The following is a 17,954-nucleotide window of genomic DNA, read 5'->3' as shown; positions in this document are numbered from 1 at the left end:
TCATGATTGGTCCCCATTGGCTATGTGAATCCACCCCTCCCTTGTGTATGCTCAATAAAAAAGGACCCCCAGACTTCGTTCTGGGTCGGTTTCGTCCCGAAGGAAATTCGTGTCCGAGTCTTCTTTCCTCATTGGCTTCATGAACCACCCACGGAGAAATCGCACCGGACTTCCTTTGCTTGATGGAATGGGTATAATGTGATCATAGAAAGAATAACAGAATGACAAACAGAATAATAGAGTTGGAAGGGACCCCAGAGATCCTCCAGTAAAACACCCCCCCCCCAAAAAGCAGGAGATGGTCCACTGTTCCCTCCTATGAATTGGCACCCCATTAATTCCAGTAGAGAATAGTTGAAGATAAAATAAGAGATCCTTTGGTTATGTAGTTATATGAATAGTTAATTTTGCTTCCCCTTATTTTCCTTGTTGTGCTTGTGGGTATGCTTTCAGAGCATTTCATATCTAGAGATCTTGTGCTCACATTCCTACATTTTATTTCAGCTGAAGATGCTGCCACTGAAATCTCACCATTTCACTATGCATTTTTAAGTATGATCTTCAGATATTTTGAGTTTTGCAATAGGGGGCTAGGGAGCTTAGAGCTGCCAACCCTCTATTCCAGAGGAAGTAAGAACTAGCCAGTACAGGATAACTCTTGGTTTGTTTAAGGTACATATATGATCAACCCTGAAGTTGGCCGAACTGTGGCCATTTTCTTTTGGTAACTTTTTTTCTAGGGAGGTTTCTCTTCTCACTGCTTCAGGACTGACACAGAATGGAGGGTATAGAGGTAGCTGGGGTGTTGTAGCCTACTTGGGAGCTTGACATTAAACCAGTTGTCTAAACTCTAAGGCTCCAAACCAGAGTTGCTGTCTAGGCTCCTGAGCTCAGGCTGCTTTTCTGGTCTACCTGACCAGTGGAAAAGATTCAGGGAAGATGGAGGAATGAATCGGAGAAACACTGGTGGAGCCTGCAGGAGAATCGAGGCGAGCCTGACATTCCCCTCAACGCCCGAGTGAGCAGCCTCGGCTGACGTTGAACACCAACTAGGGGCCAGGGCGAAGGAACAATTCCAACTGCCAGCTTCTGAAGAGCTTTACTGAACGGAGGAGGACCTGGACTGTAAACTAGACTCTCAGGACCAGTTATGGGAGAGACCAATCACATGCACAAGGGAAGCAAGAATCCTGGAGTGGAGGTTGACAGGATCCCTGGATTCAAATGGGTCGGGGGAATGGAAGCAGACTCAAAGCCAAACCCTGGAGGGGCTGCCTGAAAGATTCGAACAGATGCATCTCAGCAGCGTCGGCCAGCAGCAGTGTACTGGTCACACGATAATCATCCTGGGCCAACCTACTTTCACATTTCCCGCGAATAAAGAACTGGAAAAGCCTTCACAGGAAGAACTTTTTGTTCTGCTCTGGAAGAAAACTAGAAGACACAGAGAAATCTTCATTGGAAGAGGCTCTCTGCTTTTGCTCCAGAGGAAACCCAAAATCAAAGACCAGGAGAAGCAGAAAAAGGGTCAGTGACCACCACCTGTACTCTTCAATGGTTCAGCACAGTGATTCCCTTCCAGATTAGCCCTATAACTTTCTGCTTCTAGGAAAGTGGGAAGGAAGGTGGGGGAGAAGAGACAATTCTAACTCACTCTTCCAGCATAACAAACCAAAGATCCAGCACATTGAGGAATGCTGAGAGAGGAGGGAGGGGGAGGGGGAGAGAATGTTGAGAGATTTGAAGACAGCGAGCTATGGAAAAGCAGGTTTTATTTCAGGAAGGCAATACTGTGACAGCAAAAGTGACTTCATTGTTCCTGCCTTGCAAGGTGATCTTCTGGGGTCTCGAGTCGTAGTTTTATATGTTTTTTCTACCCTGGGCCAATATGAGTTGATAGTTCTTTCTATTGTGTTAGATATCTGTCCAGGGCTTCCCTTCTTGACTCAAGAGGTACTTGTTTTGTCCAGTTTCTATTTTAGGAGATAATCCCATCGGGGCAGGGCAGAGAGTTCCTGTGGCTATCTGATTTCTATTTTTTGGGAATAATCCCCTTGGAGGCAAGGCAGAGTTTCTATTGGCTATATTGTCTGAGTTTCTTAATGGCTCCCTTTGGGCAAATGCTGAGCTGGTTTATTCAGCCTTGCAACATTTTATGAGCTGACAAGTGCTTTTGGCTGAACGCCCAGCTCTTTAGGAGCTTTCCCCTGTTGCCTGAGGGAAAGGAAAAAAGCAGCAAGAAGTGTCGGTTTATTATTCTATTGTGTTTGCTTGCTTTTCTGGTGTTAAAAATATGGTAAAAATATGATAAAAATATGGGAGCTTCACCCAGGTGGAGGGGCACCAAGGTGAATCTTCTGACACCTCTTTGCAAAGAAACCTGAAGCATGCAGTCACTCAGCTTGCAAAGCTCTTTAAGCGCACATGTGCGCACACACATACACACACACCAAACCAAAAGATGAAAAGCAGGAAGGATGTTGCCAAAACACATGAGGCATTCTCGAACATCAAAACAAAAGCAAAAAAGTCCAGTTGAAGTAAGCCGAACATTCTTGGAAAAGGTGCAACGAGAGAGATTCCCTTGGAGACCCAGCGCTTCAGGTGACATTACACACACACACACACACACACACACACACACAAACTGACCATCAGCTGTTTCTTAGCTCAGCTGAAGTATGGCCACACAAATCAGCTGAGCTAATAAACAACAGAATATAGGAGAGATGAGAGTGGGGCAGGTGGGCAGGGCCAATCAAAATTTTCCCTACCGGTTCTCAACCAGTCAAACTTTTTCCCTCCTGGACACTAGAACCGGTCCAAACCGGCTGAATAGCACCTCTGCCCAAACAGGGCTGGGTCCAGGTCCAGGCCAAGTGGATCCCAGCCCCACTGGTTGCAGTGCAACCATTGGCCGTGCCAAATCCACTGGCTGTGCTGCAACCACCACTGCTGCGATTCCAAGGAGAAGCCCCACTGCGCTTTTGAGCGGCGTTTGATGGGAGCCTGGACAAATTGGCCCTCTTCCTAAACCAAGCATGGGTGTATATCAACCGCTATGGGTGCAGCTACCAAGACTGGGAAATCGTTTCCACCCTCACTGACAACTTGGAGAGGGAAGCGTTGGAATGGATGACCCAACTTCACGATGAGGGGGCTCCTGAGCTAGAAACTTTCTATAGGAACTAAGGAGATGATTTGAAGATGTATCCCATGGGCTAGAGGCAGAGGAAAGAAATTGACAATAAGATGAGAAAGGCTGCCTGGCTAAGGAATACATTCAGGAATTCCGAAGAATTGTCAGGAAGCTGAGCTGGTGGCCGGAGCTGATGCTGATCCACAATTTCAAAGAAGGTTTAGACAAGGAACTGCTTCAAATTTGCCTTTGCCAAGGAGTTCCAGATCTCATCCACAACTGGTATTGGATGGCTGTGTCTATGGACTTAAAACTAGAGCAGCATCAGGAGGAGTCCCCAGAGAGGAAGCCTAAAAGACAACTGGGATGGTGAGTCAGCCCATGGCCATTGGAAGAGCCACTTAGAGGGGCCTCCACAATGGTGTACATCAAGGCCACTGAGCATCTGAGTGCTTGGCCCCAGTCCCCATGCCACAAGCGAGAGGCCAAACCTCTTCTTCAAAGCCAAAAGGATTGCAGCTGAAACCCGCGGAAAAGGGAAAATTCACCCAGCAAGCCGTTTGTCAGCACCTGGGTTGCCAGCCGGGCCAGGCCATTTGGGCGGGGAAGGAGAGCTACTAGATGGGATGTGTGTCCAAGCCCACTGCCGACCACGTCCACTGAACACCCACTGAATGCCATCATACCGCACAGTTGAGCCGCGCAGAGTGTGCACACGCAGCCGGGCCCCTGCCGAGCTGTGAATAGGCACATCTATGAGAAGCCTACCACATCTATGGAGCCCTCAGCCACACAGCTGAGCTGCATGCTTCATAAACAGCTGATGGGCAGCAGAAGAGATGGGTGGCAGAGCATGCGCAGGCGCAGGGAGCCTGGCATGCTGGTAAAGAGCATGGTGTGATGGATGAGAAGCTCTGATGCGGCAAAGACGCAGGCAAATTCTTGGCATGTGAGGAGTAGGAAGTAAATAGGGCAGGGCCCAGGGGTGAAACCGCGGTGGTGAGATAGAGACCATTTAAGGGGTGGAGGGCTAAACCAAAGTAGCACTGACTTTGTTTTCTTCATTGTTTGTCCGTGCCAGTTTTCCAGCTTGAAAAATAAAAGGTGCCCAATTTACTTTGTTGTCTGCATTTTTGTCTGCTAAATGCTGGAATGTGATAAGCCCCACCCACACCCCCAAGAAGGGAAAGAGAGAATTCTGGTCCCTAAAGTCCCGCCATTGATGAGCAGTGAGCAGTGATGACAACGCGATGGTAAATGAAGCCATCTGTCCTTTCACAATTAAGTCAAAATTGGTGGTTCCAGATACAGGATGCCAAGGGGAGGTAGAGGCCATCATAGACATGGGCTGGACCTGCTGCCTTCCACAGTAACTAAGCTGGCTATAAATTCAAAACCCTAGCAAACCCAATACGATTTGAACAGGTCGAGGGGTTGCCAGTGGGGGAGGGTCAGTTACACATGTCACTAAACCTGTCAAACTAGAGATGGGCCATCACTGGGAGCTAATCCAGTTCATAGTGGTGCCAAAAATGACCAAGTCCATCATACTGGGATTTGCCCAATGATCACCTGGGAAGGGGCTTACTGAAAATTGAAATTGGCGCTGGGTCCATACCTGCCCCCAACCTCAACTGAGAGGGAAGCCTGCCAGCGGCTGAATGACACTAACCAAAGAGAGAAGGCTGCTGTTATGGTAGGGCTGCTCCTAGGGACTCCCTTGGTCCCAAAAGAATATCTGGATTTAGCAGATGTGTTCAGTGAAGAGGAATGCAATACTCTATCCCCCACCAACCCATAGACTGAGCAATAGAGATCATGCCGGGGGCTAAACTACCAAAACCAAAAATGTATTCTATGACTCCGAAGGAGATGAGAGAGCTAAGAGATTCTATTGATGCCAATCTAGCCCGGGGTTTCATACAACCAGAAAAATCTAGAGTGGCTCCCCGTCTTGTTCAAAGAAAAAAAAAGATGGATCAATGAGGCTCTGCGTGGATTTTAGAGGAATAAACACAGTATGCATGGAGAACACCTACCTGCTGTCACTAGTGAAAGACATGCTGTCCCACTTGGGCAAGGGGAAGGTGTTCACCAAATTAGACCTGTGGGAGGTATACTACCGAGTCTGAATTAGAGGAAGAGACAAATGGAAAACTGCTTTTAACTGCCCAATGGGCAGCTTCAGAATTAAGCTAATGCCGTTTGGGTTACAAGGGCCCCCTGCTGTCTTCATGCAATTAATCAACAAGGTGCTGCATAAGCACCTATATAAAGGAGTTCCTGTCTATTTGGATAACATTTTCATATTCAATGAAACAATGGAGGAACATGTGAAGCTAGTGCACCAAGTCCTGAAAAACTTGCAGCAAAGCTATATGTCAAGCTATTAAAATGCGAGTTCCACAAGACCGCTGTGGACTACCTGGGCTTCCAAGTGTCAAATGAGAGGGTAGAAATGGATCTGGCAAAAGTCAAAGCTGTACTAGACTGGCAGCCCCTTTGCACTTGCAGACAACTTCAAAGCTTCCTAGGGTTTGCCAACTTCTATAGGCAGTTCATCCCTTTCTTTACCAAAGTAGCCTTGCCCATAATGGAACTATTGAAGACTAGCAGGGGGGGGGGTTAGAAACCCTGTCCTGGCCAAGCCTTAAACTGGACTTTGGAATGTCAGCAGGCTTTTAGGACACTAAAAAGATTGTTTGCTGAGAAACCAACCCTCAAACACCCTGATCCTGACCAGCCTTTTGTAATGCAAGCAGACGGCAGCAATGTTGCTGTCGCCGCGGTCCTACTGCAAAGAAATGCAAGTGGAGATCTGCAACTATGTGCTTACACTTCCAAAAAACTGAGGGAGGTGGGCAGTATTGGAGAAGGAAGCTTATGCAGTCTGGTGGGTATTGCTAACTTGGAGACACTTTCTGGAGGGCAATCAAGTACCGTTCAAAGTGGGGAAGCTGGAAGTTCTCCAGATGAACAGACATGGGGGATGTGAGCTCTGAAGAGCCTCACATGAACCCTGTCTGACAAATCAATTCTGGGATCCTTTTTGGATCAGAAACTCCCGGGGGGGGGGGCGAAGAAGGGGCAGCATCTCATCAGACTCAGAAGGAGGCAACAGGTCCCTTGCAGGTTGGAGATTTGCCCTTTGAATCGGAGTAGGGGTGGTAGCATGGCAACATGGATGCACAAAAACCTGGCTTCCAGCCAAAGCAACTGAACAGGAGCGTGAGGAAGAGATGAAAGACTGATAAGAAGATTCATTTAACCCACAGTCATAAATTAAATTTGGAAAACGCAAAGAATTTTGAGAGTTCAAATAATATTAATAGACAGATCTGGATTTTGGCAAAAGGAAAGAAGGGGAAAATGGAACATTGAAACACTAGCCCACCCCAAAAGTCATTTGTTTCAAACAATTTGGACAGAAAGGGAGAAAGCAGAGAAGTCATGAACCCACTCAAATACAAACTCTAAATTTGGTTTTGGATTTGAAATAGAAAACAAACATTCTGAGGTGATTTATTTCGTCCGAATTTCTTCTAACTAATATATCTTAAGCAACTCCAATTAATGAGAGGTGGAATGTAACAAGGGAGAAAAATAAAGGAAAAAGCACTATTTTCTCACTGATAACTGATAACTGAATCTTGCCTGTGCGACAGATTTAATTAACCAACTGCCATAAATCAGAACTTGGAAAAGCAGGAGAAGAAGAGAAACATACCCAAGTTTGGCTGTATGCAGGTTTGTTCCAATTAATATGTTTTGAGCAACCATAACCAACGAGAAGTGGAAGGTAGCAAGAGAAATAATAATAATAAAATCAAGAACTGGGAAAATATGAAGTTTTTTTTCTTTGCAAAAGATCAAGATGGCTTCAGCTTCTCTTCCGCTTTCACATTAGCTAAATTTAAGGTGGACCAGAACTTTGAAATAAGAACTGTATAACTAACTGCAATTTTGGAATTGGACATTAAGGAAGAACAAAAGACCAAGATGGCTTCCATTGCTCTCCTCCACAGCAGCTGAATTAGATACATTTAAAGTGGACCAGAACTCTGAAATAAGAACAGTATAACTAACTGTAACCTTGGAACTGGACATTATGGAGTGGTGGGAATTTGAAGAACTATGTGAAATTATAAAAAATATGTATAAATCATTAAAATCAAGCCTAAATAGAATTCTGAACGCAGAGAAGCACGAATTTAAAGAGGAAGGGATGTAAGAAGGGGGGAGGGATAATTAAGGGGTAAAAATGGTGGGAAATAAAAAGCAGACAAAAATTTCTTTGGGTTTGGCAGTGGTATAGGGAAAATTGAAAATGGGGGAATGTCCCAACAAAATAAATAAAAAGCAGACAAAAGATTTTACAGAGGCTGACAGTGGCATAGGGAAAACTAAAGGAGGAGGTTACGCCCCAACAAAGGGGAAATATAAAATATTTCTTTCACTGTCGCTTGGGGAAAATTGAAGAGGGTGGACGTGTCAAAACAAAGAAAAGGGAGAAGACAGGAATAGAGAAGTTGGTCAAAAAACTTATTAGGAAATAGTAAAGAAAAATCAGACAAGTAGAAGTTGTTACATGGGGAAATATAAAGCTGAGATAAAGGGTTTACTCATAAGTATGACAAAATTGTGTTGCTAACTGATTGAATATGATAATGGAAAAATAATTAAATAAAGGTTAAAATATATGGACCATGGGCAGATACGAAACTGATATGGGGAGATTGTAAAGCAGAGGTTTGTGATTCACTTTTATACATGATAATTAAACTGAGTTGCTAATTGGTTGAATATGACAATGGAAGGACAATTGTAATGAATATTGAACAGCAAAGATTGTTATTTATAGACAGTTAAGGGTAACCTAAACCAAGTTATGGAAAAATGGAGAGGGAACATGAAATATACTTACAATGGAAAACTATTGAGATTATAAAGCTAGAATCACAAATTTGAGGTGTGTAAGGATGCATAATTATATAAATATAATGACGAGAATAGCTGGGAACTGTAACCAGGTTACATCTGGTTACATCTCGGCCAAAAATAGGCTGGGGGAGGGAAGGTTTAAAAATACAATTACTATATATGTATACTTTTTTTTCTCTTTAAAAAAAGGAGGAGTAAGATATACCGATATGTTAAAATTAAATATGTATATTGAAAAGGAATTATAAATACCATCAACATAAAATGGAGCTTGCTCAGAAGCTGAAATACACCAAGTAAATGAGATGAAGAGTGTGAAGTAGAATAGAAAGGTAAGGGAATAAGAGAGGGATAGGAGAGAGGGTGGGGGGGGAGAGGAAGAGAGAAAGAAGGAGTGGAAAGGAGAGAGAGGAGAAGGGGAGAGGAAGGGGAAGTAGAGAAGGACAACAGAGGGAAGAAAGGAGGGAGGGAGGAGGAGGAGAGAGGGAGAAGAAAGTGACAAATATGGTGTATGGAGAGCAGAAGAGCCAATAATTGTTTTTGGGAGTTGATGGTAAGATGAATTGATGTAAACATTTAATAATACAATATCATGTTGGCTATGTAATAGTATACATGTGGTCATATATTATGAAAATGAAAAAATAAAAAACTTTGTACAAGTACTGTTCAAAGTCTGGACCGACCACAAAAACTTAGAAGCACTAAAAATCCCCAGAAAACTCTCCCAAAGCAGATTTGCTGGGCACAGTAGTTCAAGCGGTTTAACTTCGAACTAAAGTACATCCCGGGAGGGAAGAACCTACTCGCCGATGCCGTATCCAGAAAATCAGAATTCAACAGCAAGCCGCAATCTATGCAATGATCCCCTCCTCCCAAACATCAGTGCAAGCAACCATTTGGTTACAAACCAGACGACCAAAATTCAGAGATGCAGGAGACATGACCCAAAACCTTAAAAAGGAGCTGCTAACAGATCCCTGGTAGAAAGAGAATAAAAGGGCACTAAGCCTCAAAGACAGACTGGCATGGAAGAGTCCAAAAATATACGTGTCTCAAAACCTATATCTTCAAGTGCTTCAACAAAGCCATGATGCCAAGCCAGCCTGACACTTCGGCTTCTATGCTGCATCTCACTAGGAGAGTTTTGGTGGCCAAAAATGAAGAAAGACTTTGTGGATTATGTGAAAAGCTGTGCCACTTGTGCAACTATGAAAAAAAGACCAGGAAAGACCCCAGGTCTCCTCCAGCAAGTGGCAGATCCGTCCCGGACTAAATAAAATTCTTTCTGCTGGGAATCAAGGACGTTGGTGGTATTTGAAAGGTGGAGATTGAGGTCATTGGGCAACTGAACTACATGCTGATTGGACCCACGTGACTGAATACTATGTGGGGGGGGGGAATGATAAAGTTTTACTTTTAATTGGGTGTAAACCTGGCGGGAACTTAGAGCCGGTTTTCCACCAAGAATGTGCCAATTTGGTACGTCCCAATAAAATGTTCTTTGAGGAATTTGCCTGCCTTGGAGTTCTTATTGAATGGGACCTATTACTTTGAGTGTTGACATATATGAGAACAGCAAAAATTTGAACTTTATGCTGTATATTTAAATGAAATTGTTGGTAGTCCTCACTGACTGCCTCATTTACTGACCACTTGTTATGGTATTAAAAATGGTTTTGTGACCAATCCTTGCATTCCTGAGTGTCGTCGTAGCCCATGTTCATGTAATTGGCACTTGGGCACTTTGCAACTGGCATGCATTTAGAACCCTTACGGCATTTAAATGAGTCACATAACCACCACTGTACACTCTTCACAACTGGTTTGTGTCAAGCAGAGTTAATACGGAAGGTAAAAGTAAAAGTGTAAGTTACTGTGTGACCTTTTGTTCAACGACTGGTGCTTAGCAACCAGCAGAATCTACCAACCATAAGGAAATTCAGGTGAGGGGTGGGGGCAGGCAAAAATAGACCTTGAGAAACAGCCCTCTTGTTTAGAACATTGGCCTCACTGTTGCTTCCATTTCCTGCAAATTGTGGAAAATGCTGTGTTAAAGCAGTGTTGAGTAGTGATCCTAGTTCTCATGCATAGAACAATTAGGCCACAGGAAAGTGATTTCTCTTCCTAATATGGCCCATATGACAGCTTTTTAAAAAAAGGTACTTGGGTGGAAAGCAAGAAACAAAATGATATGCAATCATTAAATTTCGCGTTGAAATATTTAATTGTAATCAATAAAGCAAGTCATTAATTCAGAAAGAGACTACACATTTGGGTCAAAACCTCTTTAATATAGATATGCCCTACATATCAATTCCAGCACTGAAACATGTAGAGCAGTAAAAGACATACATTTCTCCCCTTAGATCCCCTTTACTATTTTCCGCGTGGAATAAGCTTCCTCTGTTAATGCAGCATCTGCTTTAGTGTTGCATTTCAAAGGTGTCAGAACAAGGCCTCTCTGTCCAGTGCAAGCTGGTTTGCAATATTGGAAAGATTAAGTATTACAGAGACATTCTTCTTTTCATAGAAAAGGGTTTTTTTTTCCTACCCAGCAAGCACTAACAACGTTCAGTACTATGGTATCTCCAAGATGCTCTTCTCATAAGGCATCTGGCTTAATGTAAATTCAAACCATCAGAAATGAAAAGACATTCAAATAGTAAAATATAAAGGACAATATTTGAACATAAAAGAAAAACAATCCACAATTTTAAAGGAAATTGGTCATTGGCTGGATTTTAAATACTGTGTTCAGACCACACCCACGTTATATTATCCAGTAACCAATGGCTTGTCTTTTTTCTAAAACTGCATAGATTGCTCCCAAAATAACTATTAAATAATTTAGTGCACTGAAAATTCTAATCTGCCTATCAACATGAAAACGAGAACAGAAAACAATTCTCAAATCCTCCCACAGAAAATAAGACAAAAGAGATCCAGCACACATTTTCCTTATGAATTGGCTCAGTGAAACCAATTAAAAGAGTAAGACATACAAGCCTCATTAATTTGAAGAGTGGTTCTATTTTACATCACAGGGTACCCTGTTGGAAAAAGAAAAACAGGTTTTTTTTTTCGATATTTCCAATCTCATTCTGCTATACATCTATTATACTTGTCACTTTCCAAAAAACACTTCATTGGTCTGAAAACACAAGCTCATTATTTGCACACATTTATTAACAATTAAAATTAGCTGTGCAGGATGATGCTAATCCAGAATTGAATAGAGGTAGCTGAATTATGACCATAACCGAGCCTGCCCATTACAGTTGCAAGTCATAATGGTTGTAAAACAGATAAATCATATTACTAATCCAATTTTAGGACATTTTTTGTGGCAGTCATTAAGCAATCCCCCCAGTTCATGGGATGCTGCAAACATCAGCAGGAGTGCAACCATGTGACTGCAAAGTGATCTTTGAAACTTCTGAGACTGGTCGCATATCTCCTTTTTCAACTCTACCATAAATTCAAACACTCACACACACATGGAATTACTTGCAAAAAATAGATCTTTAAATTGGCTAAGAATAAAACCATTTTCCAATTTGAGAAATACTTGTCAATGGGTTTTTTTGTAATTCTTAAGAATCTATTCTAGAGCAACATTTAAATTGTTCGATTCCATGATCATGGCACTTCATGATATGGCTGGGACAAGCACATGTGGCGCCCCAGCCTTAAAAAATATTGCTCACGTGTTATTCAACTGCGAACTCTGCCCCTTTTAGACTTAAGCGTTTTAACACCCCTGCTCTAAACCTGAATCTCAGATAGAGCCCAGAAGCAAATGGCTCAGAATTAGATCTTTTATTTTCTGTGAAATGATCAGTTAATAAATTACCACAATAATTGCTTCCCAAATTAAACCATAAACACACTTACCTAGGACTTTAAGTAGCTGCAAGGCCACAAAATTCTTCACTTTTTCATGGTCTTCCAAGCCAGAGGGATCAGGCTTGATCCAAATGAACCCACTGAAGGGTGATGGATATTTTGGTATCACAACTTGATACCAGAACTGCAGCCAGTCTTCAGGATTCCGCTGCACACATTTTGTAAAGATTACAGGACGGCCCAGCTGATGCAGCTTACACTGAAATTTTAAATGATCTAATACACTGGCCCTTGCTGGTAGCATATGACAGTCTATAGGCCTGGAAGACATTTGAGGAAGGGCACTTCTGTGGCTCCAGCTGGATGGCAGGGTCTTTAGATTACCTGCAACTGAGACATTATGGAGCTCCTGTTTAATAGTAGGTGTTAGCCAAACCACTTCAATTTGATCTCCACAGAGACACAAGCTACCTGCAGAAGACAAAAAGCAATGCATATCTGAATTTCAATACAGATTTCTCTGCATTTGATTAATAGTACGGCTAACTTCAAGATAGTGGCATCATAGTTTACATGTACCCCACTGATTCTGCTTTGGCAATACATAGGTTCTTCAAAAATGAGTGGGGTACTTATGGCCCTTTTATGACTTGTGGACTTCAACTCCCAAAATTCCTGAGCTAGAATTCTGGGAGTTGAAGTCCACAAGTCATAAAAGGGTCATATTCCCCAACTCTGTCTAAACGAACTAGAACAGTGATGGCAAAACCTTTGGGCTTGGCCTGTTACAAATTCAGACAGTGCCTATCTTGAATGATGGTGTATCATCCCCTGCCTCCAACAAGAGACACGATTCATAACAGAGTAATACTTTATTTAAATTTATTATTTAATAAATACTTACCTGTAAATATCTGAGGCAAGTCTAAGTCAAAGAACTCTTCAAAGTTTAATAACATTTGTATGCCGCCCAATCCTGTAGGACTCCGGGCGGCTAACAATACAAATAAATCAAAAAGAAGGAAAGAAAAAATAGATTTAAAAAACACACCATGCACTCCATTCCAAGTGGGGCTGGACCATATTTTGGGGTCAACAGCCCCAGGCCTGCCGGAACAGCCAGGTTTTAGTGGCTTTACGGAAAGTCGAGAGAGTGGGAAGGGTCTGGATCTCTGCGGGGAGATCATTCCACAGGGCCGGAGCAGCTACAGAGAAAGACCTCCCCCGAGAGGTCGCCAACTGGCATTGCCCGGTCGACGGTACCCGAAGGAGGCCCAATCTGTGAGATCTTATAGGTCGCTGGGAGGTATGTGGCAGGAGGCGGTCCCGTAGGTATCCAGGTCCTAAGCCATGTAGGGCTTTAAAGGTAACAACCAGCACCTTGAAGGGCATTTGGAGACCGATGGGAAGCCAGTGCAGCTCGCGGAGGATAGGTGTAACATGGGTGTACCTAGGTACACCCAATACCACTCGCGCGGCTGCATTCTGGACCAATTGTAGTCTCCGAACACTCTTCAGGGGCAGCCCCAAGTAAAGCGCATTACAGTAATCAAGCCTAGAGGTGATGAGAGCATGAGTGACCATTTGAAGTGCCTCCCGGTCCAGGTAGGGCCGCAACTGGTGCACCAGGTGAACCTGGGCAAAAGCCCCCCTGGTCACAGCCGACAGGTGGTATTCTAATGTCAGCTGAGGATCCAGGAGGACACCCAAGTTGCGGACCCTCTCTGAGGGGCGAAGGGTTGTGGGGCCTTTCAGCCTCCAAAAAGAACAGGAAAGCATGCCCCATTCTCACACGCTTTTTAGAGGCTCCAGAGGCTGTGCAAGAGCAGGGTCCTCTTGTGCAGCTTCCAGAGGGTGTGAAGGCCTGGCATGTCACTAGTGACACAATTTGTAGGTTCACCATCACTTTTCTACAAAAAGACTATGAAAATCTAGTAACTAGGACAAGAGATTACTTTTGCATACACTTTTGCATGTCCAATATTTTTTTTTCCGAAGTAATGAAGAGTTAGTTTGTAAATTGTTCTCAAACCTACTTATTTTGTCATACATTTTGAAAAGACAACAAATGCAAAAGAGATTCATTATACTCTATTCTGGGGGAAGAGAGAGGAGCTCTTAATTTCAACCACGTATGTTAGATTTAAACAAAGTTCATCACATTATACCACCCTTAGAAACTGTTTCCAAAGGCTTTGTTGCTGAGTTTTGCTGACCTCAAAGCTTCAGATGCATAGGAAATCTGCAGCTTTCCTGACCATTTCCAGCACATGACAAGAGTAATTGGTTCACAGAATATCATGAGCAACATTCTTTTTCCGCTATGGCAAAACATAAAACAAACCTTCCACAAGATTTTTCTTGGCTATTGCAGCAGCCTGATGGGAAATGTATTTCACCTCTGCCAGCTGCCTCTTCTTCCTGAAAGGGCTGGCATGTAAGGAGATGCTTTGGAGTCCTGGGGTTAGTTCCTGCAGCATTGGCAGAAGGTGGCACTCTTTCAGCGAGGGTGCCAGGCCATCAATGCAAAGCTCACACTTCTCGGTGCTTCTACAAACCAAAATGGGGGAGCCAGACTGGATTTCGAAGTTGTTGAGTAAAGCAATTGCCTCCTGGGCGTCTCGGCGGTTCATGTACTTAGCATAGGCAAAGCCACGGTTAAGCCCACTAAATGTCATCATGAGACGAAATTCATAAAGCCTCCCCACATTTTGGAAGAGAGGAATAAGTTTATCCTCATAGATATCCTGGGGGATTTTTCCTATATAAACCTCTGAACCAGATGGTGGGGCATAGCCAGCCCATCCTGTGGAAAGAACAAGGAAAAGTCACATTATCTGCAAAGTATTTTCACTTCCCTGAAATATTTAGGGAAATGTTCCTTGTTCATATTGATTTGCAATACATGTAGACAACCATTTTGCAGGCCAAGAAACACCATTGATACCTGGAAAAGGACTAAAGGCTACAATAAGCAAGACATATAGATCAAAGGCAAGTTGTGGTATATAACTAAAGAAACAGGAAATGTCACCAATGCCATTGCTGGCTATCCAGCTATACATTAATACAACATTGGATTACAGTACTAGGTTTTTCTAAGTTTTCTACTCACCTGGTGGAGGACCACCATATTTTCTCTGCCCATTGATCTGCACTAACTGGATTCCAGTCTTTTTCACCCAAGTCAGAAGGGCAGCTTTATTAGCCTGGTTTATTTTTTCACTCCACGTTTGAGATGGTATCTAGAATAAACACAAGTCCAGTGTAGTAACTATCTCTAATGGAAAGCATTGAAGTAGAACTCTACAACTATCTTGGGGACATTTTCTTCCAAGTATTTCCACTGCAATTGATTGCCTTGATTTTAACACCACCATTTATGTAACTCTTTCTGAACATTCAGAGTACTTCAGGGGCAACAATCTCTTTCAATCTTGTATGCAGCAAACTCATTGCAAGGATTAACAAATCTATAAGGGAAAAAGGTTTCTGCAGCCTATTCTCTGGTTTACTGTATTAGAATACAATAATATTCTATTAGTATGGTTTCTGCAGCCTATTCTCTGGTTTACTGTATTAGAATACAATAATATTCTATTAGTATGGAATCAACCAACTCAGCATGAAACTTGAAGAATTACTAGAGGACGGCAAAATTGGACGAAAGGCGGGGCCTCTATACATTTGCTCTCCACGCCCTCTTAATTAAAGCGGGAAGGTAAAACACGAGCGCAGTGTGAATTTGCAGCGTTGTACTCCTAACTAAACCCGAATAAAAGTCTGAATGGTAATATTAATGTAATACCGATTCGTAATTATGTATTGGTCAGTAAACGCATTAAAAGTCAATAAAGCTGAGGTTAAAACAACAGCACCCAACATGTTTGGCTAATCAGCGAGTTTACTAATGCTGGACTCCCATGAGGAAACATTTGCTGCAAAACCCTAAAACCAACGCCACCAAGTACCTGGGTCTCCAGCATGTCACTCATCTTTGCCCCAAACGAACACCACTTTCACAAGTCTATCCTTCACTCGGGAGGTGCGGCGGCATCTTTTGTACTGGATCAGAACGAAGGCGTCTTCTGATTGGGCAGAATTAAGAGCCCCTCCTTTAGGCTGGGTGGGTCACTCTTTAGTGTTTCGCTGGATCATTTAGGACTAATTAAGAGCGCGAAGGCTGCGTGAGGCGCAGGAGAGACCGAGCCCTCTTCGCCTCCCTAGCCTTCCCCGTCACTAGGAGAGTTGTTTGAGTTGAGTGACGGCGGCGGGAGCTTAATATGGGACAGGTGCGAAGAGTTTGATGGCCTTCTCCTTCCAGCTTGGTCTAGGCCAGAGTTACTGGCTGCTGAAAAAGGAAAGGGCAGGACAGCCACGCCTCTCCCGAGTTTCTGGGCTAACTTTCCTTCTCCAAAGGAAAGTGGATCCTCTTGATTTTCCATGTTTACATTACACAGCGCGTGGATATACCGCGTGTCATGTTTTGTCCCACTATTGTCAAAATAATTTGAGGCAAAGATATTCACACTTTCTATATATGCCCCATATACCCATTAAGGCACTATGAAAACATGCACATTACCAACTATTTTTTTACTGTAGCACACAGTAATGAAAAAGATTCAAGCAACTAGTTAGATTGATTTCTCACAATTTAAAACCGTCAAATATTGATCACAGCTGCTTGCATGAACTGAGCCCTAGTAATCATGGAGCCAACCATTTGGGTTGTAAAAAAGGTGTGTCCAAGGCATGAATCCTCTTCAGTAGCAAAAAGTTTTATATCAGATCCACAACTTTTTGTCCCATTATTGCATCCTGCCTGGCCCTGCTCAGTAAATTACAGGGAATGACTAATGAAAATGGAAGATTCGGGTGGTAAATTTTAATTCCAAGTCAAGGACTTCTGCTACCTTTTAGATAGCTATGCAGCTTACCAGAAAATAACTATGTTGTTAAATATCCCCAGAATCTGTTCTTGGCTGGATCTAACATTGATGGGAAGAAGGGAATAAAACTTTGTTTAGTTTAGATCCAGCCAGTAAGGACGTATAAGTCCCTTCTCTCCACCTTTTGTGCACTGGGAAGGTGTCCAACTTCAGCGGGCCCTTTACGAGATCGTAAGTGCTTGTCTTTCCCCTACAGCCTAGAAGAAAAATGCAAGAGAATCAGCCATTAAAGCGCGCAGGTGGAGGGGTTGTAACGAAACTACGCGCCCGGGCAAGCACTAGAGTCAAACCTTTGGTGGGGAGAAAACTGGGGCGTCTTCGGAATGGCAAGAGAAAACATTCCCAACCACCAGCAATAACCCTGCATTGGTTTTCCCAGCAAACTAGCCACATTCTGCATGGGTGCTCGCTGGCACGGCAACCCATGCACTTTCAGCTTCTTCCAGTAGCAAAGGAAGCAGATTTGGAGGTGCTCGCTTCTGCTTTTGGGGTACACCCCTTGGCTTTCTCTTGTCCCTCTTAAGATGTGCTGCTTTCAACATGGACACTAAGTTTGTAGTTCTCAAGAAAGGCAAAATTCCCTCGGGTTCTCGATAGCGCTGCACCATCATCCGGGAAAATACCTATAACTAGAAATGAAACCGGGCAGCGGGGTGGGGGCCGGCAACATTGCTTCCCTCCTCCTCCTCCTCCTCTCCACTTTCTGAACTGGGGCTAATTCTGTTCTTATGTGCAACTATGTCGGCCTCGATGCCGGCTGCCTCTCCTCCTCCAGATTGCCGGCTGCACCGGATTGGTGGAGGTCGAGGGAGTCCGCGTGGAAGGGCAGTCGGGGGCGGGGCGTTTCCCCTTCCCAGTCTTTCAGGGAGCAGCCATCGCCGCCACCTGCTGCATTCTGCGTGGCTCCGCTTTACACTCAATTCCTCCTGGTGATACTGGAGCGTCCCAGAGGACCTGGATGTTGAGTGGAGCCAGGCAGGACGCAGTGGGAAGTGAGACTCATCCCTTTTGGAGGGTGGCAGGCGCTCTGCTACTCCTAGGAAGGCGCGCCTGGCGGACAGGAACGGCAACCG

At 43.7% G+C, this 17,954-nt stretch overlaps 1 protein-coding gene across 1 annotated transcript; it reads right to left on the bottom strand.

The window, feature by feature from the left end:
• Positions 1 to 11,116: 11,116 nt before the first annotated feature.
• Positions 11,117 to 15,924, bottom strand: DND1 (DND microRNA-mediated repression inhibitor 1). Its single transcript, XM_087722139.1, has 5 exons — positions 15,901 to 15,924; positions 15,045 to 15,174; positions 14,274 to 14,735; positions 11,978 to 12,400; positions 11,117 to 11,133 (listed from the first exon to the last, which is right to left on the bottom strand). The coding sequence occupies exons 1-5, from the start codon at positions 15,922 to 15,924 to the stop codon at positions 11,117 to 11,119; spliced, it is 1,056 nt and encodes a 351-aa protein (XP_087578265.1).
• Positions 15,925 to 17,954: the final 2,030 nt, after the last annotated feature.

This window comes from Thamnophis sirtalis, unplaced genomic scaffold, assembly GCF_051295495.1.
Source record: "Thamnophis sirtalis isolate CommonGarterSnake01/CBP01778 unplaced genomic scaffold, rThaSir2_p1.2 scaffold_8, whole genome shotgun sequence".
In the NCBI taxonomy this organism is placed as follows: Eukaryota; Metazoa; Chordata; class Lepidosauria; order Squamata; family Natricidae; genus Thamnophis; species Thamnophis sirtalis.
Note: the sequence above shows the minus strand (reverse complement) of the source record. Positions and strands in the feature narration are given on the sequence as shown.

Coding starts and splice junctions, on each gene's coding strand:
- DND1 (XM_087722139.1), bottom strand. CDS start 15,924: ATGAGTGACATGCTGGAGACCCAG. Junction 15,175..15,900: donor GTGACATGCTGGAGACCCAG/GTACTTGGTGGC, acceptor TGTTTATTCTAG/ATACCATCTCAAACGTGGAG. Junction 12,401..14,273: donor CAAGAAAAATCTTGTGGAAG/GTTTGTTTTATG, acceptor TGTCTTCTGCAG/GTAGCTTGTGTCTCTGTGGA.